Source organism: Chlorocebus sabaeus, chromosome 26, assembly GCF_047675955.1.
Source record: "Chlorocebus sabaeus isolate Y175 chromosome 26, mChlSab1.0.hap1, whole genome shotgun sequence".
Lineage (NCBI taxonomy): Eukaryota > Metazoa > Chordata > Mammalia > Primates > Cercopithecidae > Chlorocebus > Chlorocebus sabaeus.
The window spans coordinates 25,739,820-25,755,645 of record NC_132929.1 but is presented as its reverse complement, the minus strand read 5'-3'; the positions used below and the strand labels follow the sequence as shown (position 1 = coordinate 25,755,645).

At 38.8% G+C, this 15,826-nt stretch overlaps 1 protein-coding gene across 3 annotated transcripts in view; it reads left to right on the top strand.

Moving 5' to 3' along the window:
• Nucleotides 1-15,826, top strand: part of ATP8B4 (ATPase phospholipid transporting 8B4 (putative)) — a 257,660-nt gene that overhangs the window by 29,955 nt on the left and 211,879 nt on the right. For all 3 annotated transcript variants that reach the window (XM_038009971.2, XM_073012166.1, XM_073012167.1), the window contains one exon: nucleotides 8,586-8,644. In XM_038009971.2, coding sequence (XP_037865899.2) covers nucleotides 8,588-8,644 — 57 coding nt within the window. In that variant the 5' untranslated portion in view covers nucleotides 8,586-8,587. The remainder of the gene's footprint in view (nucleotides 1-8,585; nucleotides 8,645-15,826) is intronic.

Below are 15,826 nucleotides of genomic sequence, written 5' to 3'. Positions count from 1 at the left end.
CACTTCATGTAGTATCTAGCTTGTAATAGGTGCTCAATTAATGTTAGCTATTACTATTATCATTATAGTAAGTCTTAAATCTCTAGTCGTGAATCTGTACTTATAGAAAGCTACATGCTGAGGGTTTATATGGAGATTGTATTAATTTTATGTGTAAGTTGTATAATCCAGCTTATGTATCCTAGAAGAGGAATGAATAATGAATTGTTAAAAATTTTACATTTCTTTGTGAAGCTATAGTGAGCCCTGGGAGGAATAAAGCTCTTAAATCAAATTTTCCAGCTATCTGGACTTGATGAGCAAATTGGCTTAGCCAAGAGGAAAACAAACCCAAAGCCCTTTAGTATTTGTTTGAATCCCCTAACTTTGTTTCCAAGCTCTCTTGTGAGGACAAGCATAAAAAAATTATGGGAAGAGTTTTTTTTTTTTTTTCCCTTCTATTCTCTTTGGTTTTCTGCTTAAATGTCAATATGTCCCAGAAGCTGCAGGTCACCACTGGGTTTCAATAGGAAACCCCAACTCGGGACACATATTTTTCAATTGTATCAGAATGTGTTCTTGGAGTCAACTCAGGAAATCTTGGAGGCTGAGGGACTCTTTTCTTTAAAGCTCTCCCCACTCATTGTTCTTTCCTCATGTCTTTAATGAATTGCTTTGGCTTCCAACTACATGGACCAGATTATGAAGAATGAAAGAAAATTAAGAAAGGAAGAAGCTTAAGTTATTGATTTAGCTTGAGGAAATTTTTCAGAGATTTCTGACCCAACCCCAAAAACCCCACAATCACCCTAAACCCCAAATGACACTTCATGTTTGGAGACATTCTTCAGCTTTTGTATCGGTACCAATCTTGCTCAGGAAATACCAGTCTATATCACTGAGTTTTATATAGGGACCCTGAATGCTCTGTGGTGCTTCATCATTTCATGATTTTGAGGGTCTACAGCCAAGTGCCTGAAGCTGTTTTCTAAACCACATTTGGTGAAGGACAAAATGCTCTGGAGTTAATTAAAGAAAGACTGTTGTATTTGTTAATTAGGGATACATACTTGCTATGATCGCTCATAGATCTAGTGGAAACTTGCTAACTCTTCGCTTTACTCTTGCTTTTATTAGCAGAGTTCATGCATTCACTACCTAATCTTAAATACTAAGGTGTTACAAATTGTTCACAAACTGATTTTTAGGAAAAGGTTGTAAATGGCTTGTTTTCTTTTGTCTACTGGAAGTGGAAGTTGGATAACATATAATTTATTATATTATGATGGAGAAGTGCTCAGATTAGGAGTTGGGTGTTGCCTTTGAGGACCTGGAGTAGAATCAACGGGTATTTGCCAATTTCCATTGAAAATATTTGAAACGTTCCTTCAAGATCTTCTTGGGAAATAATCATATTAGCAACTTTAAGACTGACTATTCAAGCTTGAGTGATTTCCTTTTTTGCCCATTTACTAGTTTTCAGGTTTTTTAAAAAAGGATTTTTCTGGTATTTTTCTGTTTACAATGTATTTTCCATGTATTTCCTCATTGAATGATTATAACACACAGAGGCATTATTTTACTGAGGAACCGTAAGTAAGAAGAGGTATGAGTTAAAACGTGCTTGTATAGGTAGTTGCAGAAGGATCATTGGCTCTTGTTGCCTCAAGGTCCAAGCGTCTTTTTATTTCATGAGGACTCTCTTTCTTTCTTTCTTTCTTTTTTTTTCTTGAGACGGAGTCTCCCTCTGTCGCCCACGCTGAAGAGCAGTGGCGCCATCTCCCTCACTGCAAGCTCCGTCTCCCGGGTTCACGCCATTCTCCTGCCTCAGCCTCCCGAGTAGCTGACTATAGGCGCCCGCCACCAGGCCCGGCTAATTTTTTGTATTTTTCGTAGAGACAGGATTTCACCATGTTAGCCAGGATGGTCTCAATCTCTTCATCTCGTGATCTGCCCACCTCGGCCTCCCAAAGTGCTGGGATTACAGGTGTGAGCCACCCTGCCTGGCCTATGAGGACTCTTTCATCAAACTCTCATTTTTATGGGTCCTAAAAATCTTCCTAACAGGGGAATAACACCTTAATTGAACTTAAAAATTTCTAGCAGAGGGCCAGACATGGTGGTTCTTGCCTGTAATTCCAGCACTTTGGGAGGCCAAGGTGGGAGGATTGTTTGAGGCCAGGAGTTCGAGACCAGCCTGAGCAACATAGTGAGACCCTGTCTCTACTTATTAAAAAAAAAATTCTAGCAAGATAGTATTATGTCCTCTCATCTTTTAAACTTGTTTCTTAGTGATCTGATTATAATTTTGGATGTTCTGTCTGTATCTCCCCTTTCCAAATGGAAAGACGAGCACAAGTAGATATAGTTTTGTTTTTAGTCATAAACCGGGAGTGACTTTAACAAACCATCAGCCCTATGAGATAATTCTTTTTTTCCAGGGAAGTAGGGAGGTATAGATTAATTATTCTGAAACTGAGTTATTCTTTTTGGTAAATGTTCCCTAATATTTAACTGGTTTATAAATGATTACTTCCTAAAATAAATGAGGTATCCTCATTTAATTATCTTTGAGAATATGACTGGAAGTACATGGCTTAAAGATAAGCATCCAATGAGTGCTTCATTGCTATCCTATTTGGTTGAGGAAGGCATCAAATTATATTGGGTTTTATGATTTTGGGGGATTTAAGGTTATTTTCATCATCCTATATGGAGTAGCAGTTTGAAGGCTTACTTATCTATTTTTCTATATTCTGGAGCAGATTCAAAACAAATGTCTAAGAGATTTCTGCCTCTGCTGATGGCTGTTATCTTGGATCACTAGAATGACAAAGGATGGCTTCCTTCCTATCCAAGCACATGTTTTTGTTAGGCTCCTCAGGTGTCAAAAAATGATGCAAATGCTATTACCAACTTGATCTTCTTTTGAGTCTTGTAGTCAGCCAGCAATACAGTGTAGCAGCATTCCAGGTATGTTCCAGGAAGTTCAATATCAAGCTCATGGTCACGTAGTATTTAGTACAGTGAAGTTGATAGAAATAAGAATGATTACTCAATGGACACATAGCTTATGCATTCTTTCAAATATCCCAAAATATATTCTTGGATTTAATCAGATCAACAGAGAATGAGTACAGAGACCCCATTGTAGGCCTCTCTCAATTGTGTCTTGGGATGATATCCTTAGGGATGTTGCAAAACATAGCTCCAAAAACCTTATTTTATGTTCTTTATATCAAACAATGACTTCCTTATGAGGATTTCTTAGGTAAATTAATGCCTGAGGCAAGAATTACTAATAGTTGTACTTTTCCTGAGAAACTGATTTATTATTAGCTACCAGAACTACTAATAATTGCACTTTTACTGATAAATTGACTTTACTATCTCACAGACTTTGTAAAATAAAGGGCAATAGACAGGCATTCCTTTATTCTGTAGCATTTGTGGCACACCTGGATCAGGTGTGTGGGTCATTGGATTAGCCATTTTTATTATCATTCTTGACTCTGGTTGGTTATCATTCTTCCTTCTGTATCTTCTTCCACCCTACTGTACTTTAAACATTTAAACAAATATTTTTCCTCTTGTACATTCTTTTTTGTAAAATTTTTTATTTTAATTTTTGTGAGTACATAGTAGGTATATATATTTATGGGTTATGCATGAGATGTTGATACAGACATGGTGTATATAATAATCACATCATATAAAATGGGATATCCATCCCCTCAAGCATTTTCCTTTGTATTAGAAACAACCCAATTATACTTTTAGTTATTTTTAAGTGTACGATTAAATTATTATTGACTGTAGTCACCCTGTTGTGCTGTCAAATAGTAGGTCTTACTGTTGTACATTCTTAAGTAGCTGTTTTGCAGATGGTCGTTGTCTGTAAACACTTTTGCAGAGATGTCTTTATTTCCCCTTCACACTTGATTATTTGGCTGGGTATAGAATTCTAAGTTTCAAAATATTTTTCTTTGAAACTGAAAAGAATCACTCCAGCGTCTTCTAGCATCCTTATTGCTGATGAGAAATGTCATATTGGTCTGATTCTTGTGTTTCAGGCTAACCATTTTTTTTCTTTTGGAAGCTTTTGGGATTATCTCCTTGTCCTTGGAGCTCAAAATTTTATGAAGGTTTGTGGGTTCATTTTCATTCATCCTGATTGGTACTTGGTGGCCCTTTCACTTTGAAGAGTTACTTCTTACTCTGGAGCAGGGCAGTTTTCTTCTGTTTACTTGATTGTTTTCACCTATCCATTGTCTATGTTCCCTTATCGTAAGTTTTTTTTCCCCCACGTTTTCCTTCTGTTTGTCATTTTGATATATATTTTGTGAGATTTATACAATCTGATCTTCCATCTTGTCCATTCTACTCTCTAGTGTGTCCAGTAAATATTTTTAATTCTAGGGACTTTTTCTTGTTCTCTATTTTCTTTGTTTATATTAGCTTGTTCTTGTTTCATGGATGCCATGTCTTCTTAAATATCTTTGAGGTGCTGGGTACGGTGGCTCATGCTTGCAGTCCTAGCTATTCAGGAGGTTGTGGTGAGAGGACTTTTTGAACCCAGGGATTCGAGACTGCAGTGAACTACAGTTGTGCCACTGCATACCAGCCTGGGTGACAGAGTGGTATGCAGTGGTACAATCTCAAAAAAAAAAAAGTATCTCTAATAAAACCTATATATCTATGTATATATATTCAAGGCACTAATTAGAATTAAAAAGAAAAACCAATCCCCTTTTTCTACCTGTATTCAGCATTATTTCTTCTTGTCGAATCCCTCTTTTTTGTGCTCTTGGTTTTTCTCAGCTGTCACTGATTTGTATTTATAAATAAAGGACTAGATAGATTAGTGCCATTGCAAGGGTCTTTTTCTCTGCCAGGCCTCTCCTTTGAACAGGAGTGAGCAGCCTGCTGACAGAGGCTTTTCTGTGGGTTAGTCAGGCAGTCTGGCAAATCCCACAATGGCCTCAGTCGGGCAAGGTTTACTAGGGGCCAAGTTGGCTATACCTGCTGTAGAGGGGCAGAGCTCTTCCTTCTCAGCCTGAATACCCACCCTTGGTTTCCCCTCCGATGTGTTGCCTACTCTCTTTGTGGGTAAAGAAGGGTGTGAGAGATCTCAATTGGTTCAGTTATTTTTTTTAATTACTCTGAGGTGGTAATATTATTTATCATCAAATGGAGACACTTTTGAGAATGAAAGGGGAACCTATCAATTATTTTGACAAGGTAATAGGCATAACCTGGGCCTGTCACCCTGTCCATAACATACTCTCAATCTTCGTATTTACCAACTCTGAATTTGGAGCTGCTCTGGGCTCACTGGGAAGATTACTCTTCTAATTCTTTTGGCTAGAGTTACTTCTGTCTTTTTTTTCCCAGTCAAAATGATCTCATCTGCTTTCTATTTTATTCTCTAGGCTTTCTTCAAAATTTATGAACCTCTGCTAGCCACTACTCTTGTTTTCCAGCACTGTTGTGTTTTTAATTTAAAAAAATGTTTTCTGTAATTTCAGTGGGACCTGAGAAAGAAGGGAGGAAAAAGACATACTCAACTTGCCATCTTAAACCAGAAGCTCTTTTATCTCTTTTAGTCTGCTTTAAACATGCTGGTTTACTATATTTTATACATCCTTATATATTGCCTTACTCCTTTTTGGAGGTGGACACATTCAGTGATAATTGTGCAGGTGTGAGCTCACACTGGTAGATCATCAACCCCTTAGTGACTAGTTTCCTTTCATTCCTCTTACGTATGGAAGGATCCCATGATGCCTATGAAGTATCAGGCATTAGGTCATTGAACCTCTGAGCCATTCTCAATTTGTTTTCAGCTTTCTCTTTTTCCAGGATGTGACTTATTGCCAAAAGGTCTTTATATCCCCTCATACACTATGGTAGCACAGAGAAGAAAGTTAATTCCTACAAAGATAATTCAGGTGTAGCATAGTCAGGTTAAAGACAGAAAACTGTAGGGATTTAGAACCAAAGCCAGTATTTTGCAGAACTTAATGAAGGGATGCTAAATTTTCTGCCAGAATTAATCCAGGAAGACTTAGTTCAGAAAGATGATAATTAATAGAAGTAACAGAGGTAACAATTCAGACTTACTAAGAAGGATTTAGAAGAAAAAGTGGGCTTCTTGGCTGCAATCAGGTTTTGTGGGACAAGAGCAATTTGGATACCTGAAAGAAGATCCAAACTGACCTACCATAGAAACTACTTGGCTGCTTTGGGAATGGGCTAGTCCCTATCCCTGTGGAGTGTGATTACATGGAGATGCTGGGCAGGATGGTTTCTTTTTTTTCTTTTTTGTTTTGAGACGGAGTCTTGCTCTGTCACCAGGCTGGAGTGCAGTGACGCAATCTCGGCTCACTACAACCTCTGCCTCCCAGGTTCAAGCGATTCTCCTGCCTCAGCCTCCTGAGTAGCTGGGACTACAGGCACGTGCCACCACACCCACCTAATTTTTGTATTTTTAGTAGAGATGGGGTTTCACCATGTTGGCCAGGGTGGTCTTGATCCCTTGACCTCGTGATCCACCTGCCTCAGCCTCCCAAAGTGCTAGGATTACAGGCATGAACCACCACACCCAGCCCAGGATAATGTCTATGTGGCTCACAGAGTCAAGATTCTGGTGTTTGGAGTGGGTAAAATTAGGTAGAGAACTATAGAATTCTACTGTTGGATGTGCTTCATATAAATGTGAAATTTTAGAAGGATCATCATCTGAATGTATATGAACTAAGCTAAATCCAATTAATATATAATTAGTATATCTGATTTTTGTTTTGCTGCTATAATCTACAAATTACACGCAGCATACCAGTGGTCCAGGTTAACCTTTTGCCATGCAGAAGGAGCTCTCGCTTCTACCATCCCAGTAATATTTTTTGCTTTCCTGACAGCAATTTTACTACTTCTGGGTTATGGTGGTATTATATAAATAAATTATCTAGCTTTTTAAGCATTTAGGTTCCCTCACCCTTCAAAGTACCACTTTGGGATTTGATGTTTTAATTCTTTGTTGGGGCATCAGCAAGAAAGAGAGGATGGTGCTTTTCAGCCAGGGTTTGAAATGTTTTCTTCAGGTGGGTGAGTGGTTGAGGGGTTGCTTTCTGGTGGGTTCTGGATTTCAAAGTTACAGATTAGGAGCAAGCCCATTCAGGTATCATCAACTATTGATGTCAGCCCAATATGATTCTTATCAGCAATTAGTTGAGCCATACTAGAAAACAGGAACTATCATAGGGAACTGGCTTTATTAGATAGGCAAGAAGGAAACCATGCAGGTGGTTACTGGACAGACAGAACACCCTACAAATAGTAGAAAAACAGCCATAACCAAAGACAGGGTGTCATTTGTAAGGGGCAGTCCTTAGAGGTGACCTTCAGTCTTGGGAGTTGAACTACCAGGGCTACAGAGAGATTCCGCCCGGACTTTTGGAAAAAATTTGTTCTTACAATTCATGGTGGGTGCTACAATATATTCCTTCCTTCCTTCTCTCCCTCTTCATCTCCCTCATTTTCCTCGTCTCCCTTCTGCTTCCAGCTCTTCTTTTTCACTTTCCTTTTGCTCTTCCCTGCTCCATCCCCAACATGTGTCTCCAAGTTACTTTCCACCATGCAGTCTCCTTTATCTCTCTGGTTGTGCCTTCTCCAAACTCAGACTCTTACTGCAGTCCCTCCACCTTTTACCACCTGTCACCTACCCAGTTGGAGAATTATGGGATTAAGGGAATTTAATGGTGAGAGGGTCAAGTCACTCGCCATGAGAGTCCAGCATTGACACCTTGCTGACTCTTTTCTCATAGCTTTCATCATTCCATCCTAAATCTTCGGTCAACTCTGGAAGTAACTCTTCAGTAAACATGGAGCAAGAATTTGCTACCCTTACTACAAAACTTGTTCTGCTGGTGTTTCTGGGGCACTGTCTTTTCTTGCCCTCTGCAAATTTTTATTCTGCACTGTCATAATCTTTGGATTTATTGTCCTTTTTATATTGTTATTTGTACTGGTGTTTGTGTTTGCTTTCAGAAGAGATTTTATTCTTTGGTCACTTCCAGCTAAGGGCAGGTCTCAGTTTCCTGATTATGTGTCATTCTTCTTAATATGCCTGGGCTGCTTACAAATATCACCTTTGGTTCTATGACCATAAAGTCAGTGACCTCACTGGCCCCTTCTGTATGGTTTTATTTGGCTATGTTATATTTTGTGACTTTGTAGCAAAAAACCCCACAAAACACTCCTTGCCAGGATGCATTTGACTTTGTCAGCTCCTTCTCTTAGGAACCACTTGAAGTTAAGAGAAAGGGTCTTTGCGGTGCTGGAGGGACATAGAAATTGGAGACGCATAATGTTTTGCTTTATGGTTGGCATCAGGAGGACAATGAGAAACATTGTAGCTTTCCATTTTGTGACTTTCCAACACATGTTCCAACATGTACACTGGAAAAAGCCAATGCCCTTCAAATTTGAAAGAAAAGAATTCTTGCAACCTTAACAACAAAGCAACCTAAGTGATGTTGTTTTAATGAGTTATTTGTTTCTGTCGGCCTACAGTTTAATTTCATACCTGATTTCTCTCTCTTTAGAAATGGAACGGATTGTGAAAGCCAATGACCGTGAATATAATGAAAAGTTCCAGTATGTGGTGAGTAAAACACACATAACACATGCATACTGGAATAGGTCTTATCTAAAGACAGTGGGATGCATGTCTTCTAGAACTGTATGACTTCACCAAAAACTTTATTCATTGGCCCATTTTAACAGCAAGGTGCCATATGTTTCCATAAATACAGATCTTAGTAATGTTTACAAACTAATTATCTCCCACTAAGAGTAGTTGGCATGCTTATTGTCATGGGAAGATGACAAAATCTCTTCTTTCTCAAGAATTGATGTTTAGCTCAATTTGGTACCCATCTGGTTAGTAGAATACATAGGAATAATATGAAAATGGACCTTTTTGGTAGCACTTGGGGATGGATGTAGTGACATTAGCTGGGGGTTGATGAATGGCATTTGAGTGATTTTCTCTAAGCAACTCAGGCTGAATGTGGAAAAATATGTGTAAGATAAAGTTCCACTCCCACCATTCTGGAAGACAGTATGGCAATTCCTCAAGGATCTAGAATCAGAAATACTATTTGACCCAGCAATCCCATATACCCAAAGGATTCTAAATCATTCTACTATAAAGACACATGCACATGTATGTTTATTGCAGTACTGTTTACAATAGCAAAGACTTGGAACCAACCCAAATGCCCATCATTTGGGCATAGACTGGTTGAAGAAAATGTGGCACATATACACCATGGAATACTATGCAGCCATAAAAAAGAATGAGTTCATGTACTTTGCAGGGATATGGATGAAACTGGAAACCATCATTCTCAGCAAACTAACACAGGAACAGAAAACCAAACACTGCATGTTCTCACTCTTAAGTGGGAGTTGAACAATGAGAACACAGGGGCACAGGGAGGGGAACATCACGTAGCAGAGCCTGTTGGGGGCTAGGGAGCTAGGGGAGGGATAGCATTAGGGGAAATTCCTAATGTAGATAATGGGCTGATGGGTGCAGCAAACCACTGTGGCACGTGTATACCTGTGTAACAAACCTGCACATTCTGCACGTGTCCCAGAAGTTAAATATATATATATACACACACACACACACATATATATATAAAATATATACAAATATATATATATATGAGGCTGGACTGGGTGTGGTGGCTCACACCTGTAATCCCAACACTTTGCGAGGCCAAGGTGGACAGATCACAAGGTCAGGAGTTCGAGACCAGCCTGGCCAATATGGTGAAACCCTGTCTCTATTAAAAATACAAAAGTTAGCTGGGCATGGTGGTGGGTGCCTGTAGTCCCAGCTACTCGGAAGGCTGAGCTTGGAGAATCACTTGAACCCAGGAGGTGGAGGTTGCAGCAAGCCGAGATTGTATCACTGTACTCCAGCCTGGGCAACAGAGGGAGACTCCATCTCAAAAAAAAAAAAAAAAAAAAAGAAAAAAACAGATAAAGTTCCCAGGTCCTGAATGATTGTATTTACAGAATGATTATATGTTGGGCTTTAGGCTTATACTGAACAGTTTATTTTAAGTGAGGATATTTTTCATTGACATAAGGAATATTTATTGAATGTCTACTAAGTGACTGGCACTGTCTTAGGCTACAGTGGTGAACAACTTCATGAATTACATCATGGGCCTTCATAAAGTTCTTATTCTTCTGTGACTCTATCTAAGTTGCTACCTGGAATCTTTTATAAGCTCAAAGATAGATAACTGGTAGAGTTGTTTCTGTAGGTGATATGTGGCCTGTAAGACCTGTTATATGATTGTGTTTACTAGCACATTTAATGAAATAAAGTCTCAATTCAAAGAGGGGTTTGACGGCTATTAAAGCATAGAAATACGAGAGTCCCAGGGCAAACTTTGGCAGTGTCCATTAGGCACCAGCTAAAGGAGAGAGAATGTTGGTAATGGAGTTTTTTGTGTGTTGTTCCTATTGGCAGATCTTTCCCATATATGGAGATGGGTGCATTGGGCTATTAAAGCTTGATTAGTTATTAATTAATCAATTATTAATTGATTAATTAACATTAATATGTATTAATATTTAGGAGAGGTAGCTAAAATTTCTCTTTTTTCATGCTGTGCTAGTCATGCAAACTTGTGTTTATAATTTGATTTTCAATGTAGGTTTCCCTGTAGTAATTCAATATGCCATCTTCATGATAGATTTCTCATTGTAGAACAGTATACTGACACACTCTGATTTTATTCATCAATCTTGTAAGCTTGGTTAAAGTAAGTCTGCTCTTGAGACAAGAAATCCTTCTCAGGAGGCTGATAAACATGCTTCTTAGCTTGGGAGAGGGAGGGGCTATAATTCCCCAAGGTGACAAATGTCACTCTGTATGGCCTCCTGACATATGGTCATTCAGCCCTCCTGGTGAACACCAGACTTGGCCCCATGCCTTTCCATCCATTCTACAGCCAGTCCTTTAACTGTAGAGAATGACCTCTGAAAGTCTTGACCATCAAGTCCCAAATCAGAGAACTAGATACATGTATATTTAAGACCTTGAGAAAAATACCCAGTAATAGCTAATCTGCTCTGGGATAATTATGCATTTAAGTACTTGGCTTCATTTACTTGTTTTCCAATATATAACAAGTATTTTCCTTCTGTGAGTCATAACCCTATAAGGAAAGCCTTATTATGTTTGTGCCTTGTAAAATGATATGCTCTTTTCAATTTGCAATTATTTTTGCTTAATTAATGGAATATTGCAGACTCACAGAGAAGCATGGGGAATAACAACATACCATTTGCCTACCACCCATATTGAATAGATGTTAACAATTTGCCATTGCTTCAGATCTTTCTTTCTTTTAAAAGTCATAAAATGCTAATGATATAGACATGATTTTCTCTTGAGCTTTCATGATATTGAACAAAAGCGTGCGCATGTGTGGCTGTGACTGTTTTCTGTTGGGTTTTCCTAATAATGACGAGGCAGTAGAAGAGTACCCCGTGGCCACAGCAGATTGAACAAGGTAGCTCTATCTCTGAGTTAAAACATACCAAGATGGGCTGGGCATGGTGACTCACGCCTGTAATCCCAGCACTTCGGGAGGCCGAGGCGGGTGGATCACGAGGTCAGGAGTTCAAGACCAGCCTGGCCAATATGGTGAAACCCTGTCTATACTAAAAATATGAAAATTAGCCAGATGTGGTGGTGTGTGCCTGTAGTCCCAGCTACACAGGAGGTTGAGGCAGAAGAATTGTTTGAACCCTGAAGGTGGAGGTTGCAGTGAGCCAAGACTGTGCCACTGCGCTCCAGCCTGGCGACAGAGTGAGACTCTGTGTCAAAACAAAACAAAACAAAACAAAACAAAAAAAAACCGAGATAAAAACAAAATCCACTATGGAGTAGCAAAACTAAGAGTGATAGCAAAAGTGGAGAAAGAAAAGCTACAGAGCAGAGAGGGGCACAGATATCCCAGAATAAAGGACTTCCATTGTGGCTTAGAGGGAATGAGTTCCTGCCATGCTTCTAGAAGGAGCATGGGACCCCCCACTACACCTAGGTGGTGTTGCCTTGATTCGGGAACACCCAAAAGGCTGACTGACTGTGCAGTCAGAGGGCTGCGGAGCCTCTCTCAGCTTCAGTCTATTCTGCTGTATGTTGGGGATAATCAAAGCACCTATTTAATACAGTTATTGTAAGGAGTAAAGTAGAATAAAATACGACAACCCTGTGAGCTAGTCTAAGTAGAGCTGGGATTTGAACCTATGCCTATCTGATTTTAAGCTTTTTTTTTTTTTTAAACCGCTAAATGGAATATCCTTTTAAGAAAGGCAGCGTTCTGGTGTCTTTTGCTCAGTCTTGCCCAGCTTTAAAGAATATCACTCCAAATGGAAATGAATTTGGAGACATATCCCAGGGAAAATGTTCATAATAATTAATAAAGATAGTGACAATGATAGCTTAAAACAGGTAGGGCTCACCATATGAAAGGTATGGTTCTAAGCACTGTACTATATTAAACTTATTTAATCTTATAACTAGTCCTTGAAGTACTCTTATTTCTTACTTTTTAATTATATTTTTTAAATATATGAAAACATTAAGCCATTGAGGTCTCACTTAAGTGACTTGCTCAGGGTCACACAGATAATAGCTCACATTCGTACAGCTTGAACCCAGCTGTGTACCAGGTACTTTGAACATATTTCAATCTTCCACAAAACCCACTGAGATGAAGATCGGGCTCCATTTAGTAACTTGTCTAAGTCATGCAACTAAAAGGTAGCAAAGCTGGAATTAAAAAAAAAAATTATACTTTGAGTTCTAGGGTACATGTGTACAATGTGCAGTTTTGTTACATATGTACACGTGTGCCACATTGGTGTGCTGCACCCATTAACTCATCATTTACATTACGTATATCTCCTAATGCTATCCCTCCCCACTCCCCACACCCCAGGACAGGCCCTGGTGTGTGGTGTTCCCTGCTCTGTGTCCAAGTGTTCTCATTGTTTAATTCCCACCTATGAGTGAGAACATGCGGTGTTTGGTTTTCTGTCCTTGCGACAGTTTGCTGAGAATGATGGTTTCCAGCAAAACTGGAATTCTAATGCAGATTGGCCAGATTCTAAAACTTGTATTTTTTTTCATGATGTCATGTGGCTCTTTTGAGCAATCTTGGAAAACAAACAAAATACAAACAAAACAAAAAACCAATCAACCAAACAACAACAAAACAAAACAAACCCCAATTACTTTGCCTTTCCTCACATAAATACTGGTAAAGTTCTTATATTCTAAAGACAAAGGTAGATAAAGGAGATACACAATTTTACAATGTGAGGCTAAGCATGACCTTAAATATTACCCTGGGCTTTTGTAGGTAAGAATTTAGGAGAAAAATTTACAGATAGCTCTGATAAGTTGTGCGATTTCCAGAAACATTAAACCTGGCCAACCAAACTTTTTTCCTGGAAGGCTGGCAGAAGATACCTCAATACCTCGAGAACCTTCACTTATCAACAAATTCTAAAGCTGCAAATCACATTTTAGGACGTAGCACAGGCTTAAAAATGATCAAAAGCACTTTTGAGAAATAAAAGGTTTAGAACATAAAAGATAAGGTTAATGATTCTAAGTCAAATTAATGTGTAAATTAGACATGGTATTGTGAGAACTAGAAGGTGAAAACATCAAATTACAAGAGGGATTTAGACTGCCAAAATGTGTAAGACAAAATGGGATTGAAGAGGGAGAGTAAGCCAAGTGCTAGAATTATAATTCTCATTAGAAGGGAGTTCAATGTTTTCTTGGTTAATAAAAGGAATGAATAATAGAAGTAGAAAATAGCTATATTAAAATATGTTAATGTTAATAATGGTTAAAAGAAAAATTGTGAGTGAGTCAAACAGACTCACTCCTGTTAAAAAGATTTCAGAGTGAATGGTAGAAGTGATGAAAACAGTTGAAGTTGTATTAAAATGTATTAATGTTAAAAGATGTCAGAAAAAGTGTTAGCTTAATTATAGCTATTTTCTGATTTTGTTTGAAAGTTCAAAAAAAATGATGGAAAGCACTGGTTCCCATTGATTCTTGTTCTCTCACTCTCTGTCACATAGGCCCAGGCATGATCTATCCCCATTCAATTCTCTTGAACTTTAGCAGAATTTGAGAAGGGAGATGAACTCATTTGAGTGATGAGGAACTTATCCTGCCTCAAACTCAGAAACTTCAGTAAAGCCAAAACACTTAATAAATTTTATCTGAATATATTTAATGCACAAAGGTAGATGGGCAGTTTTTAAAGGATTTTTTTCCTGAGTGGAATTATTGATCCCGTTTAGGAAGTGTATAGGCTTATGTAAATTGATGAAGATTTAACCAGTAGTTTTCATGCTTAGAAAGAAAGAGTCCCACCTAAAATTATGATTCTAATGCTATAATTTATTCCTAGAATCTGAAAACGCCTTGTTGATATCCTAGTTATTGGATGAAATCTATTGCTGCTCTCATGATGTTTCGTGGTTGGTAAAACAATGCCCATTTGGATTTTCCAAAGTGTTCGTTCAGTGCAGCCGTATGGTTGAGTGCCTCCGACTCCCAGCAGCCAGTGCCACAATCACACCACTAAGGCTCCTTGCAGCATGAACTCCTTGTATTTCCCTCCCGCCCATTTATACAGGACTTTGTACGTTTCCACAGTCAGCAAACTTCTCTCTCCTCTTAACTCAGAATCTAAGTGGTTGAGAGTAGAGTAGAAAAACATGGTTCACCATCATTCTCAGTGTGTGAGCCGAGATGGTCACTGGGCCTCTTTAGGCCCATGTCATAATAATGTATCTGTGTTTCTCTGAGAAAAGACTGGCTTAATAGGAAAATTTCCTGTTCCTGTGTGTGGGGTGCATAGACCATTCATTGTCCCCTTTTATTTAATAGAAATAAAAATAATTTTCAAAATTTAATATTCACAGAATACCTGCTCTATACCTAACAACATGTATGTTTGTTGCCTTTTCCTCATTTATTTTCCAAAGAATGTTTGAGGCAACGTGCAAAAAGCATATAAAGTTCAAAGGGATAACAATACATGAAGAAGCTAGTGTAGGCAGAGTATGTTTAGGTGGGCCCCAAAGTGCATGCTACAGGACCTGCCTGCTTAGACTAGCAGTGTATTGAGTGCTACTGGAGCTATTAAGAAAGGGGGTACAGGCCGGGCACGGTGACTCACGCCTGTAATCCCAGCACTATGGGAGGCTGAGGCTGGCGGATCATGAGGTCAGGAGATTGAGACCATCCTGGCTAGCACAGTGAAACCCCATCTCTACTAAAAATACAAAAAATTAGCTGGGTGTGGTGGCGGGCGCCTGTGGTTCCAGCTGCTCGGGAGGCTGAGGCAGTAGAATGGTGTGAACCCGGGAGGCGGAGCTTGCAGTGAGCCGAGATTATGCCATTGCATTCTGGCGACAGAGCGAGACTCCGTCTCAAAAAAAAAAAAAAAAAAAAAAAAAAAAAGAAAAAGAAAAAAAAGAAAGGGGGTACAAATTCTGCTTTCTACTTTCAAGGAGCAAATATAATCTACTCAGGAAGAGAAGCCCAGCACACTAGAATGAAACTAATAATAGTCAAGAATGAAAAGGTGCTGCAAAATTCTAATTTTGTGATGTGGCCTGTAAATGCTAGAGAAAGGAGAGCTCAAAGTACGTGAAAATGTTAGGGAATGGGAAATGATTCCTGCCTTGTTTGTTTATTTGTACCACCGGTGTTAGCAAG